Raw genomic sequence first — 17,159 nt, 5'->3', positions numbered from 1 at the left:
TTGCACATGTGTATTCTTTTCCATTTTTTATGATCTCTTTGGGATACAGGCCCAGTAGAGACACTGCTGGATCAAAAGGCATGAACAGTTTGATAGCCTTTTGAGAATAGTTTTAAATGAACATCTCACTTCTTAGACATTTCTATATTCATGAATGGTTTAAAAAAATCTTAATTACATAGTTAGATGTGTGTGGGATAAGAGATTTTGAGGGAGGTCCTTCAACTTTTGTTCCAATGCTGCCTAGGATGGAAGTGTATTATTACTTAAGAATTGTATTGTTTTGGGTTAACTGAATTGGGAAAAAAAAAATTGAAGGAAGCCATGAACTCTAAGAAACAAAAGAGAAGTCACAGATTTTATTAAGTAGCCTAGTTAAAGAACTCAGTCAGCTCAATAGTGATTGTTTACTTTGTTAATTATTATAATCAGCAAATATTTCATCTCAGATTTTTTCTGATGTGAGGTATATTCTTGGAGCACTTTTCCATTATTCATTTACTTTTTACTTTGTTTATCCATTCATTTCATAGCCATATATTGAGTGCTATAGTTAGATTTACCCATCAGAGACCAGTAGATTCCAAGATAAGGAATTTGGGTTTTCATCCTAGCTTTGTGATCTTGGGAAAATCACTCTTTACCTGTAAAAAGGAAATGTATTTAAACTATCTATTTGAGAAGAAAGAATTTTGCGAATTTAAAACCTTACACAAATGCTTGACATTTATTTAGTTGTTGTGACAAAAGATATGCACATGGATCCTGGAAAAGTAGTACTACAAAGCAATCTGACAAAAAAGTAGAGGGGAGGAGAGCTGAAGGGAGGAATTAATATTTATATAACACCTACTTTGTGCCAGGCACTGTGCTAAGCACTTTTTACAATCATCTCCTCATAATGACTCTTTGAAATGATGCTATTATTATCCCCATTTTACAGTTGGGGAAATCAAGATTAAGTGAAAGACAAGGTCATGCAGCTAGTATCTGAGTTGGATTTGAATTCTGCTTGACTGCAGTGCTTTATCCCCTGAACTATTTAGCTGCATGTGACATCACAAGGGCATCACAACAGAACACAAGATGTATAAATAAGTGTTGAGAGGTTTAAAGAATAAGACTACACACAGCAAGGAACATGATAGGAAGAATAATTTAGAAGTGGATTTTGGACCAACTTTTAAAAGTTGGTATATTAGGACAGAAAAAAAGAATTAAGCTTAAGGGTACATAGTGGATAACATGAGCAAAGACTCAAATCAGGAACAAAAATTTCCTAAGTATTCCTGGCACATAGGAATGGGCATACTCAATAAATTCTTCTTGACTTGACTATGGAACACAAAGAATAAATCACAATGAATGTTCAAGGGTTTATCTCTTTAAGCACTACAACTTTAAACTTCCAAAAATATAGACTCCTGTTTCTGGCAGAATGCAAGCCCCATGAGGGAAGATATTTCATTTTTTGTCTTTGTAGGTTCAGGATTTAACACCGTATTTGACATATAATTCTTTTGAAAGTTTATTGAATAGAATGGAACAAAATAGATAGAATTTTTATTTAAATTGATGGCAGAGGGAGGGTCATTCTCAACATCAGTTATTGTCAGGAAGGCTCTGAAGCTGTTTTAAAGCTATTTGTCTTTTTCTTAATTAACCTCAGATTCTTGGACTTCGCTGGTTCTTTTTGGCTTCTTTGCAGTTTTTCCTCTCTTTTCTCTTTCATTTGCTCTCAATTGTGATGTTTCATTGCTATCTATACACCCCCAAACCTCTTCTCCTTTCTGGCTTTTGGCTTTTAATCCATGAGTTAGAGAATCAGATCATCAAGCTTGCATTAAATCCCATAGAATTTTTGTTTAAAATGTTTATTACCTGGAAAGCATTGTGCTAGGTTTTGAGAAAAAGATAAATAAGACCCAGTTTTAAATATATGTGTGTATATAATGTGCCATATATAACCATAGTCATAGTCACATTTGTTGTCATAATAATAGTGGTAGTAGTAGTTATGGTAGTGGTAATAGTATGAGGATCATAGCAACTTTCCTCTGAGCAAAGTACATGAATGAACTTAAACTTGGACTTGATGATATTGATTGTTCAGATACTTGCTGTAATCTTTTTGCTAATATTTTAAGACTTTTGCATTAATATTCATTAAGGAATCTAAAATTTTCTTTCTCTGTTTTGACTCTACCTGGTTTAGGTATAAGCACCATGTCTATGTCATAAATATAATTTGGTAGGATTTCTTCTTTCCCTATTTTTCCAAATAGTTTGCATAGTATTGGAATTAATTGTTCTTCTAATATTTGGTAGAATTCACATGTAAATCCATCTGGTCTTGGAGATTTTTTTCTTAGGGAGTTGATTAATACCTTTTTCATTTTTCTAAAATGGAATTACTTAAGTAATCTGGGCATCTATGCTTTTGTAAGTATTCATCCGTTTCATTTAGATTATCTGATTTGTTGGTTTACAGTTGGGCAACACAGCTTCTAATTATTGCTCTAATTTCCTCTTCATTGGTGGAAAGCGTGTGTGTGGTATGGGTAGATATATGTCTCTAGGATATGAATGGGTATATGCATTTTTATTTCTTGCTTTTCTGTTACATTCTAGATAGGTGAGATAAATGGAAGAATAAAAATTATGAAATTGTAGTTTACAAGTAGCATTGGAGGTCATTCTTCATTAAATATCTGCTAGATGATGCTTTAGTTTCTGCCCAATTACCACAAATAATCAGTTTTGTTATTTTATAAGGAATTTCATGACAGGAAGAGAAGACTGGACACAGTAGCAAGAATGAGGGATGATACAAAGAATCAGAAGTGTTGCATGTGAACCATTGAAGGGTTACTGTCCTTTGTTCTCAGTGAGGACCAAAATGATATCACACATGTTAGAGTGTGTCTGAATATGGCTGATCAGCCCCAGAATGCTCTACCCACAGGTGGGACACAAATAATACATATAAACATTTGGAGTGGATTCTTCAACTTTGTACAGTTTGTACGTCTCACCTTGAATGAGGGAATGAAAAAAGCATTTAATGAGCACTTAGTGTGTACCTAGCACTATGTTAAGTAGTGGAGTTACAAACAGCAAAAAATGAAGACAGTTCTTGCTCTCAAAGAGTCCACAATCTAGTTCAGGGAGACAGCATATAAAAGAGTTCAGCTGGAGGGAAGATGGAAAAACTTGGAAGTTCTTAAAGCTAATGGCAAGACTACTATCCTTGGATTGCATCAGTAAATCAGATGACAGTACCCAAAGTTCTAAAAGACGTAATAACAGTAAGAGCAAGTCCTCCCTCCTGGACCTTCCTCCTGAAAGGAACAGAGTGGGGAAAGACCCATTTTATCCAATGGCTATGAGCACTCAAATGATCCAATTAGCAGTTAGGTGATACAATGCATAGAGAGTCGTCCTCCAGTCAAGAAAATCTGAGTTCAAATATAACCTCATACACTAGTTATATGACCCTGAGCAAGTCATTCAGCATCTGTTTACCTCAATTTACTCAAATGTAAATTTACATCAATTTACAGCATCTGTAAAATGGAGATAATAATAGCACTTATCTTCCAGGATTGCACTGTTTGAACCTAACTCTACATAGCTGAAAAACCAGACCTATTGCTTAGAGACCAGATTTGTTTAATGCTTAACTTGGGACCTACATAATGTTGACCAAAACCCAGACAAATACAAACCCATGTCTTATCTGAAAACTGCCTTCCTGCTGACCAATCATTTAATGTTTTCTTATTTAACTTACAAACAGATGGGGAGGGCACACCATCCTCTTTTCATCTCTTCCTCCTTTTCTGGACTTTGTTCTCAGCTAATAGGCTCTAAAGAGATAATTATAAAGTGATTAGTATAATGCCTAGCACATAGTAAGTCCTATATAAATAGTAGTAGTAGTAGTAGTAGTAATAATAATAATTTTAGTAGTAGTAGTAACAGTAGTAGTAGTAGTAAGGGAAGGAAGAAAAAGGGAAATTAAAGTAAGCTTCTAGCTTGTGAGACAGATTGTCTGTGGTGAACTTTTGGGAGATGGACAAGATGAGTAGAAATCATTGGAGGAAGTTCCCAAACTAATGAGTTCACAGATCCACCTGAATATTTAAATATTCATACATTTATAATATAAGAAATAATAGATCAATAATGTCAACAAATGATTAAAAGTGCTTTTATAACTTTGATCTAAATTCTCAATATGTCAATATGCAAGGAAATCAAAGTTAATCTGGTGAATCAGCTATGAAGTGTGTTGACAAGTTGTGAATCTTTAGGTAACACTTGAAATTTTCTGCATCTCATTCTTTAATGTTCCCACCTTTAAAAAAAATAGCAAAAAATTATGTGCAGAAAACTGCCAAAGTACTACTACTAGTACCCTGGGACTGCATGAGAGATGAATTTCTACCTGCTTTGTAATTTATTTTACTAAATAAATGTTGCTGATTTCCAGTTAGAGATATGGAGGTTAGAATAGTAAAAGGACTTTTCATTCCTAATTGATAGCCATTCTTAGTGAATGACTTTCTATTTAGATGAAGAATGAAGTAGGGAATGGATGGTCAAGTTAAAAAAAATGAGTTGTAAACAATTTTTTGGAATTGAATCAGTGATGAGTCAGTTAGTCCAGCACAATTTAACCACAATTTAAAGCAATGCCACAAGGGAAAGTCTTCTGGATTTGTAAACCATGCTTCTCTTGCTTCTTGATCATATCTGCACACAAATTGTGTCCTAAAATTCCATATAGTGTTTGGTAACCTGAACTAAAATGCATATGGAAAAAAAATCCCATAAATCACAAAGAAATGTGCCTAAACTTTCAGGTAAGTTTCACTCCCTCACACTACACACCATTCATACCTTTTATATATCTTAATGCTTCTCTTTCTCTCTCTCTCTCTCTCTCTCTTTCTTTCTCTCTCTCTCTCTCTCTCTCTCTCTCTCTCTCTCTCTCTCTCTCTCTCTCACACACACACACACACACACACACACACACACACACACTCCCCCCACATACACATCTAGAAGGGACCACAGTCCAATATTTTTTCTTACAGATCAAGAAGCATCCCCAGGTAAATAGCCCTGGATTCCCCTTTTATTTTCCTCTTCTCCCTGCCAATAGAATCTTCCCAAAGTTTTATTAGTCAAAAAGATTGACCGATAAACTGAAGGTGAGCCAAAAAAGAATCTGTAATCTGTAAAAGGAAGTGAAATGAATAGAATAATTAGTACTGATTTGACTACCATATTCCCTTCCTAACCTTAGGGTTTACTTATTATTCCACAAGTCTATACTTGGGCTTTATTTTATCATGGAAAAAGAAAGCTGAGTGGGAAGGGAGAGTTATCCAAAAGAAAGGCAGTTGCTCAGGAATGAAAATTGAAAACTGACTGATTTTTTTACTTTGGCTTCATTTTCTCCATCTTGTAAATAGGGATGGTTGAAATAAATTCTCTTAAGTTTTTTCTCTTTATGTATTCTACATCTAAAAATTCAGCACATCAAGTGAATACCCAAAAAAGTTTAAATAATTTTCAGACACTTCAAAACCCAGAGATCTGAGACTCAGATAAAATATCTTACTCCCAAGTCCTGGGTAGAGTCAGTCCAATTAAGAGACAAATAAGGTGGAGTGATTATTCAAAAATTCAGAATTTAAATCCTGCCTCTGACATCTTTCTCTGGGTCTGGGACATCTTTTCTTTTCTGCAATATGAGATGATTAAGACCCAGGATGACAACAGAAATAATAGGTGCAAGCATTTATATAGCTTTACATATTCGTGATGACTCAAAAGTCTAAGTGATGATTGGCGTTTTAACAGCTGCATACTTCACTGGGGGGACACCTGCATTCATTATCTATTACGTCCTTTCAGAAACCTTTTAAATAGATGCTACTCTTATCTCAGTTATACGGAGGAGGAGACTAAGGTACCAAGAGTTTAGATGATATGCATAAGGTAGCCATATGAGTGTAATCAGAGGGACCATAATACCACCAGATTAGTCCATAGTAAACACTGCCAGATTTTGATTTTAGGCTAGGTAGGATGTTTACACAGAATTGAGTAGAAATTATTTTTCTTTCTGACGAGGGAGGGAGTTTGGGATAATTCCCATTATTTGGCCCTCCAGGACTCTTCACTTAAGTCTAGGGGAGGTCTCAATTTGGGGTCCGTGAACTTTTTTTTAAAATAACATTTGGAAAGCTATATTTCAGCAAACATTTTATTTTATGCACTCAAAAAGAGAATTCTGAGAAAGGTCCCGGAGGATGCTGTCCAGGACCCCCCAAAGGTGACGAAACCTTCCTTCATTCTGTTCCAGGTAGACTCGAGACCCTCCACTGATACCAGCAAAGGAATTCCGGTGTAGACGCTCTGGACCCCTCGAGCCCACCACCCGCAGAGCCAGAGCTCTCCCCTATGAGCGCATGCGCAAACGTTGACCTACCGAGCAGCTTCTGTTAGGCGGTTTCCATGGAGATGCAAGTCTCTGGCCAGTGCTCCTTGAGCGAAAGAATGAAGCTTAAAAGGCTCCTGCTTCGATATTATCCACCAGGTATTGGCAGTCTTCAGTCTCCTCGCCCTAGACTGGTTCTCACCTGTCGGGAAAAGTCCTGGAGGGTCCCCTAACGGGAATTAGAGATCGAAGCCGAGATGGGAGGCGGGATGTGGTAGGGGCGTAGGAAGCGGAGGGAAAGCAACATTTGAGGAAGGGGCGTCCCACTCATAGCGGCAAGGGGGGAACTGAGACCTTTGGCCGGGGACTGGAAGCAGAAAAGCACGAGTTCCCCCACTTTTAAGTTAGGGAACTGAGTCCCAGAGAGTTCAAGGGACTTAAACTCATAGATTTGGAGCTGGAACTTGGAGGCTGTTGGGTTAAACCTTCTCATTTATAGATTAGGACCCTGAGGCTGATTGATTGACATATTTAGTGGCTTCCAGCCTCTAAAGTTTCTCTCCCCCCCCATTCAATCCTTCCTAAACAAAGGTATGATTACGTCAATCTTCCCCCTCCCCATAACCTCAAAAATCTCCATGGCTCCCCATTAACTTCGGAATCAAATACAAAATGCTCTACGTGGCTTTTAAAGCCCTTCACAACTAGTCCCCTTACTTCTTTTCCAATCTTGTTATATCGCTTTGTAAACTCAATGATCCCACAAAATCTATTTGTAGTTTCTTGAATATTATACACTTCCATCTCCCACTTTTTTTTTTTTTAAACTGGGGAAGGGAGTGGAGGTAAGGGGATTTTGTTATTCCCGATGCCCGGAATGTTCTCCTTCCTCAATTCTATCTCCTGATTTCCTGCAAAATTCAGTTCAATGCTATTTTGCCAGGTCTTTTCCTCTTCCTATTCCTCCCCTTCCTCCTCCTTCTCTTCTTCATCGTCCTCCTCTCTAGAGCCTTCCCTCTGAGATTCTTCAATTTACACCAAATATATCTTGAATATAAATCATTATTTATATGTTGTCTTCATTATTAGAGTATGAACTCTTTGAGGGCAAGTACCTATCAGCTTTGATTATTAAAAGAGTACCTGGCATGTAAGTATTTAAACAATAGGCCATTGGAGATTCACTGATACAGTCAAATGAGTGCCAATGGCAGAATTTAAACTCAGATCTTACTGATTTCAAGTCCAGAGTTCCTTATTTTGCTAGGGAGATATTGGGGATCATGGTTGAGAGGAAGAGGGGAGGTGGGGGAATTAAGCAGCTGTTTACCTTTAGAGAGGAGGAGACTACTATCTCCTCTTAAGGTGGATCTCCTGACCTCCCATTCCTCTCCCCTTCCAATGGACAGGAACACCCAAACCTTGGGGGTTTATACAAAGATGCCATTCAGACCTGGAAAGGAAATTGAGCTTTCATCCAATCTCCTTCTTTTCAAATGAGGAAACCAAAACAACAGAATAGATGGAATTGCATGAAAAAAAAAAAGTGTACAATACATAGTTTGTTTAAGTGAAAGAAGGTAAAGAGACATAGACTACTAGTTTTGGAGTCTAAAGGACCTGGATTCAAATCCTACCCGTGTGATCTTGTGGCAAGTCATTTTTACCTCCCTAGATATCCTTATCTGTAAAAGGGAACGATTTGATCAGATGGATGCTGGGGTTTCTCCAACTCTTAGCATCAAGAACCAATGATAACAGCTCTGAACAAATACAAGTAGAGTAATGAGTTGGCAGGCTTTCTTATTCAAATCAGGCTTGAACTTGATAGAACTTCTTGATAGAGCTTCATTAAATCTAGTTTCAATAAGTGTATTATTACTTTAACTGAAATAGGACAGGCTATGAAACTGAATCCCAGAAACATTAAAGACCAAAGTCAAACAGAGAGAGAAAAAGCTAGGATGAGGACCCAATTATCACAACTCTTAGGTCCAGTGCTTAAAGGAAAAGTGGTTTGTTGAATGTGAGTATTTGGGGCCAATTAGTGTGAAGGGACCATTCTGGAGATTGCTGTAGTGTATAAATGTAGAATAATAAAGACCTAAACTTGCATTAACAGTAATTAGGAAAGTAAAGAAAGATGGTGGGGGGGGTATTATAAAATAATTAGTTCTCCTTTAAACTTGTTGAATCTGGGGTCATCTATGCAGAAATACAGGATTAGAGTTCAAAAGATTGGGCAGGACTAGAGAATGTAGTTTGATATCTTTCAATTAGAGATAAAAATATCGTATTATTTTGGGGGGAACCCTATATTTTAGAGATAGAAAACATAAAAGAGACAAAATATAAGTGGAAAATGGCTATAATGAAACCATATTACCTTAATAGTTTGTATACATAAAGACAGTTCTTCAAAATCATTGGGACTTCAACATTTATTTTCATTTGGAATAAAATTTTATTTATCAGATATTCACAAATAAAATTTTCTTATTTTTGCTTAATATTTCTCCCTATTTACTCATTTTTTACTGATCCCTTTTACTTATCCTTTGAACTAGTGCTGTTATGTAGTAAACATTTGAAAGTAGAACCTAATTTGTTCCTTACTAACAGATTCCCTATAAAAATAAAAAAAGGAATACTATGAAATAGTTTTTTTTTTTTTTTTTTTGCTCCTTGCTGGTTCTTAATAGGGCATGACTATTTTTAGTGTTCAGTATGTGGTAGTGATAGTTTTCATGTCTTTTAATCTCTGTTTTTAATGTCAAAAGCAAATACCAGTATTTATGGCTTACATGCAAACCTTCTCTATCCAAGGGAAAATTTTGCATAAGTTTTTGAGCAAATTTTTTTTTATATAAAGTAAATGTGCATTTATATTCTAAATTACAGACTTTATACACTCTAAATTTGATTTGTAAATATGCTCATTTGTAATTTTTTGAAGTATATATCTATAATAATTTAGTAATTGCTGTTAAAAGTTTTTGTTTTTGCGATTTTCTAATTAATACATTGGTCACACTAATCTTATTAATTAAAATGGTTTTAAATAGCAGCAAATTAAAATTTGTTATAAGATTAAAATTATGAGATATGTTATAAGATTATGGGTCCATATTGTAGAAATGCATTTGAAAGAAATACTTGCAGTATTTCAGTAGTTAATCTGTTGTGATGATTATTAACTATATTAATAATATAATATATAATAACAATATTATATATAATACATAAATATATAAATCACAACACATTATATTTATTAATATATTAATGCTATAATAATTAACATCAATATAAAGGTTAATATTATTGATATTAATAAAATATCAATATAATAATTATTAATATTAGTAATAATAATAATATAAAATTATAGTAAATTTCTAATATACTTTAGAAGATACCCTTGTGGAATAGTTGTTGAAATAATAGCATTAGATAAGAACAAGAACAGTCATTCTCGAATTATTTATTTCCTACCCTGATCACTTTATTCAGCTCTCACACTTCCTTATTTATTTATTGTGCTGTTTTTCCTGACTGAACACTTGATTTTCTTTCTTCTAACAATGACAATTATAATACATATACATAATATATGTATACAAGGTATCCATAAGCATGCATATGTTCATACAGAAATTCATATACACAAATATAATTTTTTAATTAAACTGGTTGGAGTTAAATATAGTATCTTTCAGTTTAAAAGTATTTTCACGTGTCATTTGATTCTCACACCAAAACTATTAAAATTGTAAGTATCATTATAATTACTAATAGTAAGATGACTCCTGTTAATACAGTAATTTAACATTTATTAACAAATATATTACCCCCATTTCATAGATGAGAAAACTGGAACCCAAGGAGTTAAGCCCAAGGCTACTAACTTTAATTCCCTCTTTGTACTACCCCATGTTAAGCATCTTATCTCTAGGTGAAATCCATTACTTTACATCCTCGCTCCTTGCCTTCCTTCCTTTCTTCCTTCCTTCCTTTCTTTTCTTTCTTTCTTTTTGGTCTCCCTCTACAGCATCCATTATAAACATGATTACTCAATAAAGGCTTATAGGAGGATAAATTTTTTAGTGAATGAGTTTTGAAGTTCTCCAAGAATATATTTCATGATAAAAGAAAATTAGATTAAGATAAGTATTTGTTGCTCATAATAGAAATAGCTAGGAGGTACCAAGGATGGAGTGTTAAGTATAGAATTTGGAAGAATTAAATTCAAATGTAGCCTCAAACACTTACTAGCTATATGATTTCTGACAAGTCTCAGAAACTTAATAGTGATGTTAGTCTTGGAAAGTCACAGCTTCTGTCAATCTTATTTTCATGAAAATGAAATAACATTTGTAAAACACTAGCCATTCATTATATCATATTTAAGATAATATGTATTTTTCATCCATTTTCTTTTTCCATTTTAGATAAACCAACATTTTTTTTTCTTTTTTAAATAACTTTTTATTGACAGAACCCATGCCAGGGTAATTTTTTACAGCATTATCCCTTGCACTCACTTCTGTTCCGATTTTTCTCTTCCCTCCCTCCACCCCCTCCCCCAGATTGCAAGCAGTCCTTTACATGTTAAATAGTTTACAGTGTATCCTAGATACAATATATGTGTGCAGAACCGAACAGTTCTCTCGTTGCACAGGGAGAATTGGATTCAGAAGGTATAAATAACCCGGGAAAAAAAACAAAAATGCAAGCAGTTTATATTCATCTCCCAGTGTTCTTTCTTTGTGCGTAGCTGCTTCTGTCCATCCTTGATCAATTGAAACTGAATTAGCTCTCTTTATCGAAGAGATCCACTTCCATTAGAATACATCCTCAAACAGTATCATTGTTGAGGTATATAATGATCTTCTGGTTCTGCTCATTTCACTCAGCATCAGTTCATGTAAGTCTCGCCAGTCCTCTCTGTATTCATCCTGCTGGTCATTTCTTACAGAACAATAATATTCCATAACGTTCATATACCACAATTTACTCAACCATTCTCCAATTGATGGGCATCCATTCATTTTCCAGCTTCTAGCCACTACAAACAGGGCTGCCACAAACATTTTGGCACATACAGTAGACCAATATTTTTCAAAGTACTGTGGAGTCTTTGTAATGTTCTGAAGTTTGATGTCATCACTAAATAGGAACTGTGAATTGGAATTTCCTATTTTATTTGGATCACACATATCTTCCTGTCACTGGTTTTCACCTTTAGTCATGTTTTCAAAGTATAAACATAATATGTAACCCCAAAGTATCTATCATTCTGAGCTAAAAATTCAGATTTTCTTCAGATACTTGATTTCCAATGCCCTTACCATCTGCCACCTTCCTCTATGTATGTTTCTATTGTGTCTCTTTGGAAGTGTACATCGGTGCTCAAATTTCCAAACGGGGAGTCTGTGATCTCATTGATTGGACATTTTCTCCAGGGATCCCTCTCTACACATTTTTATGTGTGACTCATTTTTATGTGCCTGCTTTTGAGTTCACCACAGCAGGATTTACTTAAAAATTTTCAGGTCCTTCTGGCATCCTGAGGAAAGATACCACTGGATCTGTGGGTCATTTATTGATTGTCTCTCATTGCCAGCATATGGCCAACATTTTCAAAACCAGCATTTAAATCTTATATGTCTGGCACAGTGTCTGGCACATAATAAGTGTTTGTTGACTGACTACATGGAGTCCTTTACACTCTTTTATATCCACCACTCACATATTCATGTTCTTTGGGTGATTACCAACTTGAACTATTTGAAGAGTGACTGATGTATAACTTGGAGTCATATAATTTCCTTATAAGAATATTGATTTTAAAAAGTTGAACCTTTGTGCCAAGGAGAAAATTATTAAAAGAACCTAACAATTTTCTGAAAATAATTCATCTTCCTAGTTAATTCAGGGTCCAACTTTTCATCAATCTACATTGCCTGACTAAGAGGTAGGTAGGTAAGTAGATAGATCCATAGTTTGTCCAGCCAACTGCATACCAAAGTCTGGACAGTAGGAATTTTTTATCCACTTGGTTTTCCCCCCTTGATTTAACTGACCAAAAATCTGAGTAATTATGGATCTATCTCTATAATGTTTTGAGAGTTGATGACATCTTTTACTCATTATTCTTGAAGTGCCTTATTTGTTGTATGTAGTACCCTGTTCATGCTTACCATATTGCTCTTCATTCACTATCTTTTGTGTGATGTTTATTTTAATTTTTGGAAAATATTGTCTTCTATGGGTACTCACTATTTAGGAACAGCAGCAGGAGAATATTAGTATTTTTAAAATGAGCAATAGGAACTTGAGGGCTATAAATTACTTTCAGAATTTTTTTAAAGAGCACAGTAGGAAGAAGGATTAGTGTTTATTGATGTTCTCTTAGTCATTATTTTTAGGGGAAAGATCAGGATGACAATTAGATCTAAGATTTTTTTCCCTCACACATTTTCTACTTTACTGTTGTACAGTCATACCTTTAAAAAAGTATCACTTCTGTCATGGTCTTCTGTGTTTACTTGATTTATTCTACTATTTTTTTTTTTTAATCATGGTCACATGGAAATATGACCCTAGATTTTCAAAGATTCTACTAGTACAGACCTCCACTTTGAAATATGGAGTAATTAGTAATGAAAATATGTTATAGTAGCTAGTATTTACACATAAGATTTACAAAATGTTTTACTATGTTATTTCATTTGATCTTCATAATATCCCTGTAATTTAAGTACTTATATTATTTCCATTTACAAATTTTATAAATTAAGGGTGAAAGAGGTTAAGTGATTTGATCAGGATCACAATAGCCTGAGGCAGGATTTGAACTCAGGTCTCTTTCTGACTCCAAGTCAAAGACTATCTAGGGGCAGCTAATTTTTGTAGTGGTTAGAGCACCAGCCCTGAAGTCAGGAGGACCTGGGTTCAAATCTGACCTCAGAAATTTAAAACACTTCCTAGCTGTGTGGCTCTGGGCAAGTCACTTAACACCAATTGCATCATCCAAAAAAAGCAAAAAACAAACAAACTATTTACTGTGGTTATCAGTGATATTTTAAATTGTGATTATTTATTTTTCATAGGTATCATTCTGGAATATGAAAAAAGTGGAGAACTAAAGACAAAATCCATAGACTTACTTGATCTCAGTCCCAAGTAAGTTATCTAGTTAATATGGCATGTAAGTTCTCATAATATTTAAAAAGTTCTACATTGTTAATTATATTAATTAATAGGCAGACTTTGAGTGATCCATAGATGTACAGAATAAACCTCAAATAAAATAGAAATGGCACTATATTGTTTTTTTCTTTTCTTGTTTTGATAGAGGTGGGGCTTATTTAGGGAATGATGGGAAAAGGGGGGGGTACTCTTTGTGTCTTGATATTTTCATTTCTGTTCATTCTTTTTGCTGGCTACAAATGAATAAACTTAATGAAACTTAGATGACTGTCACTGAAAGACACTATATATTTAAATATGAATATTTACACCTTCATATTCCACAATACAGACATGAGAATGTGTTTCATTATAGTCACACCTCAAAGAAATGACTCTCAGCAATATTTCCCTGCAGAATAGCTGCTATTTCACAAGTGCTTTGTAGATAGTAACTATGTCTAGGGAGGGTCAGAGGCCACTTCCAAGAACCACAGATAGCCTGGGAAAACTTATTTCTGAAATAATATTGATCTTTCCACAGTCAGTGTTGGGGTGAGGGAGAGACTGACAAACATCTTTATTACTAGCATCTATTATCTTCTTAGAGACCTTAAACCCAGCTGCTGAACTAGGAAATAATTGTAATTATGCTGAAGATTATTTCTTTTGCCATGTCTCCTTTTGGGGACTGTGCTGTAAAAATATACATGGAGTATATCGTCCTCTTTAGAGCACTTTATCATGTCATACTAAATCATCATACACTTGGACTGTCAATTGATGTGAATTGAACAGACTTATTATCAGGGCTTGACTTAATTCTGGAAAGGGCATTTATGTGCTGCAAGAGCATTTATTCCAAGAATATCTTGCAAAGCTCCTCCCTGATTCTGGAATCCCCCAGCACACAAAGGGGTTGATAAAAACTCCAACTTACCACTGGCATACCACAACTGGCTGACTGGCAGAACTTGTAGGGACAATTGAAGGCTGAGTAAACAATGAAATATAATTTGTGTGTGATTGTTTTTCTGCTGACTAAGAGGTCATATTTCATTAGTATTGACATAGGTATGAGGTCACCCTGTGGTTTGAAGTTTAATCTTGCCTAATGATCAGTGAGAAATTCTAACTGGGCAGGTAGCAGAAAGGAGAGTAGGGGAAAAAATCCTAAGCATTTAATAGTAATAATAGCTCATTAACATTTTTTCCCTAGTTTTTTATTATGGCTATTTCTAGATGACATAGCACACCCATTGGGCTTCTTGTTTATGCTTTAGTCTTATCTCTGTTCCTGCTGGGGATCCTCCCTCTACCAGTGCATGCTACAATCCATACATATCTTACCATCCTGTTCTATTCCTGCTCATGTCTTTTATTATTATTTTTTAAATCCTCCATAGAGGAATCTGGCCAAAAGACAAGAAGGCCTTTCTTTCCATCTTTTGGTCATTGTATTATATTCAGAATTAATTCTCTTTTCCTGAAAGTTCCTGTAATATATATCTCTGATCTGTTTCTCTTACTCTTCACTTATATATCAGTAGGTATTGCCCTGGTAGACACTTACACACAGGATATTTTATCATACAAAACATTCTTCTAGATGCTATAGGGAATATAAAGAATAATCCTATCCTACCCACATTTAAAAAAAAGCCTTAGAGTTCTTAACGTCAAGGCTCAGTTCAAGTGCAAACTTCTACAGGAGTCTTTTCAGAATCATCTTCATAATGCTGCTCCTGAAATTCTTTGGCTTGTCTTTGTATGCAATTTTTATCTACTTTTAAAAATCTACTTTTTATACTCTATTATTTAATTACTATGTTATAATCATCATTGTTATATACTAATTATTCTAATACATTATCTGTATTTTCTATATTCCTTTTGTCATCAGTCTCTCACACAAATCTGGAACATAAGCTCTTTGAAAGGAGAGAACTTTGGTGCCTTACCTAGTTGGCAATTAAAAAATGCTCATTGAATTTAATTAATTCTTGGAGCCATTAAAGAGATTTTTAAGTACAAAAGAGACATGGCCAGATATAGAGTTATAAGAATAAAGTTATAAGTAACAGAGCATTTTATTGATCATTAGGGATGCACCAGACACTATTAAAAAAATGCTCATTGAATTTAATTAAATCTTGGAGCCATTAAAGCGATTTTTGAGTACAAAAGTGACATGGCCAGATATAGTGTTACAGAAATCAAGCAGTCAGTAACAGAGCATTTTATTGATCATTAGGGATGTACCAGACACTATGCTAAATGCTAGGGTTACAAATATCAAGAATGAAACAATTTCTACTCATGAGATGCTTACATTATTTTGGTAGCCATGTAAAGAGTTGGTAGTATGGGGGGGAGACTTAAGGAATTTCGGAAGCCTAGGGCAAAATCAGAGATGATGAAGATGAAGTAGGGTTCAGCAGCATAGAGAATGAGGGATGTGAGAAGTGTGAGAATCAACAGGATTTAGGAACTTATTTGACATGTTGAAGAGAAGGACAATAGATCTGAGGTTTCTATCCTTTCTGATATATAGAATGGTGGTACCATCAGCAGAACTAGAAAAGCTGCAAGGAGGTCCAGGTTGAAGAGAAACTCTGGAGTTTGAGGTTTTTATAGGCTTTCCAGATAGCAGTAGCAATAGACGGTGCATGAATGAAATTCTGACTATACAACTTCATATAATTTTAAAGAGGACAAAAATGGAAGAAAGCTAAGGAAAATAACATGACTACATACATATTGAACTCAGATTTAAAACACACACATACACATGCACACAAGATGAAAAAAGAACATATAATAGAACAAATTTCTGTTACCAAGATGTAAGACTCAGTATCATAAAAGTAAAAATCCATAATAAGCTGAATTTTAGAAAAGTATAGAAGACTACAGAAATATGAGATTACTTTAAACTTGTGTTTCAAACAAACCAAATCATGGAGAAATCAGAACTACTCAATTCCTACTATGTTTTCATCATTTTCATGAAGGAGAATGATTATGATGCTGGAAATTATTCTTCAGCAAAATTCAAAATTAGATGAAAGAAATGATTTGTAAGCACATGGGGAAAAGAGAGCTAATCATGAGGAATCAAGGGTCATTGAAAATGTCATGTTTATATAATGTATTTTAAATTGTCTTGGAAGATGGAGAAAATTTGACTCAAAAATTTTTAAATGAATATTAACATTTTTTTACATGTAATAGTAGTGTTATGATAAACAAACATCATTTTTTCTTTTTGATTTTATATTTTTTTGCTAGAGTGAAAGAGTAGTAAAAATTGTTGAAGACAGATTTAATTGAAAAAAAATCAACAAAATCATTTTCACTGTATGTGATGAATGATTGAATTACACAATGAGGTTGGAAAACTGTATCTAAAGCATTTTGATTAATTGATAGATGATACCTCTCACCAAACTAAATAGTAACATCACAAGACTTTGTTTCCTTGGCCATGCCATATTCAATTTTGTCATTA

At 34.4% G+C, this 17,159-nt stretch overlaps 1 protein-coding gene and 1 long non-coding RNA gene across 2 annotated transcripts in view; one reads left to right on the top strand and one right to left on the bottom strand.

Moving 5' to 3' along the window:
- Nucleotides 1-3,720: 3,720 nt before the first annotated feature.
- Nucleotides 3,721-5,784, bottom strand: LOC127553034 (uncharacterized). Its single transcript, XR_007951648.1, has 3 exons — nucleotides 5,633-5,784; nucleotides 5,101-5,243; nucleotides 3,721-3,869 (listed from the first exon to the last, which is right to left on the bottom strand). It is a non-coding gene; the product is annotated as an uncharacterized LOC127553034 (long non-coding RNA).
- Nucleotides 5,785-6,368: 584 nt separating this feature from the next.
- DAW1 (dynein assembly factor with WD repeats 1) overlaps nucleotides 6,369-17,159 on the top strand; it is a 41,307-nt gene continuing 30,516 nt past the window's right edge. Inside the window, exons 1-2 of the mRNA XM_051983395.1 lie at nucleotides 6,369-6,613; nucleotides 13,570-13,642. Coding sequence (XP_051839355.1) covers nucleotides 6,532-6,613; nucleotides 13,570-13,642 — 155 coding nt within the window. The 5' untranslated portion in view covers nucleotides 6,369-6,531. The remainder of the gene's footprint in view (nucleotides 6,614-13,569; nucleotides 13,643-17,159) is intronic.

Source organism: Antechinus flavipes, chromosome 3, assembly GCF_016432865.1.
Source record: "Antechinus flavipes isolate AdamAnt ecotype Samford, QLD, Australia chromosome 3, AdamAnt_v2, whole genome shotgun sequence".
Classification (NCBI taxonomy): Eukaryota; Metazoa; Chordata; class Mammalia; order Dasyuromorphia; family Dasyuridae; genus Antechinus; species Antechinus flavipes.
This window is presented reverse-complemented; position numbering and strand designations above follow the sequence as displayed.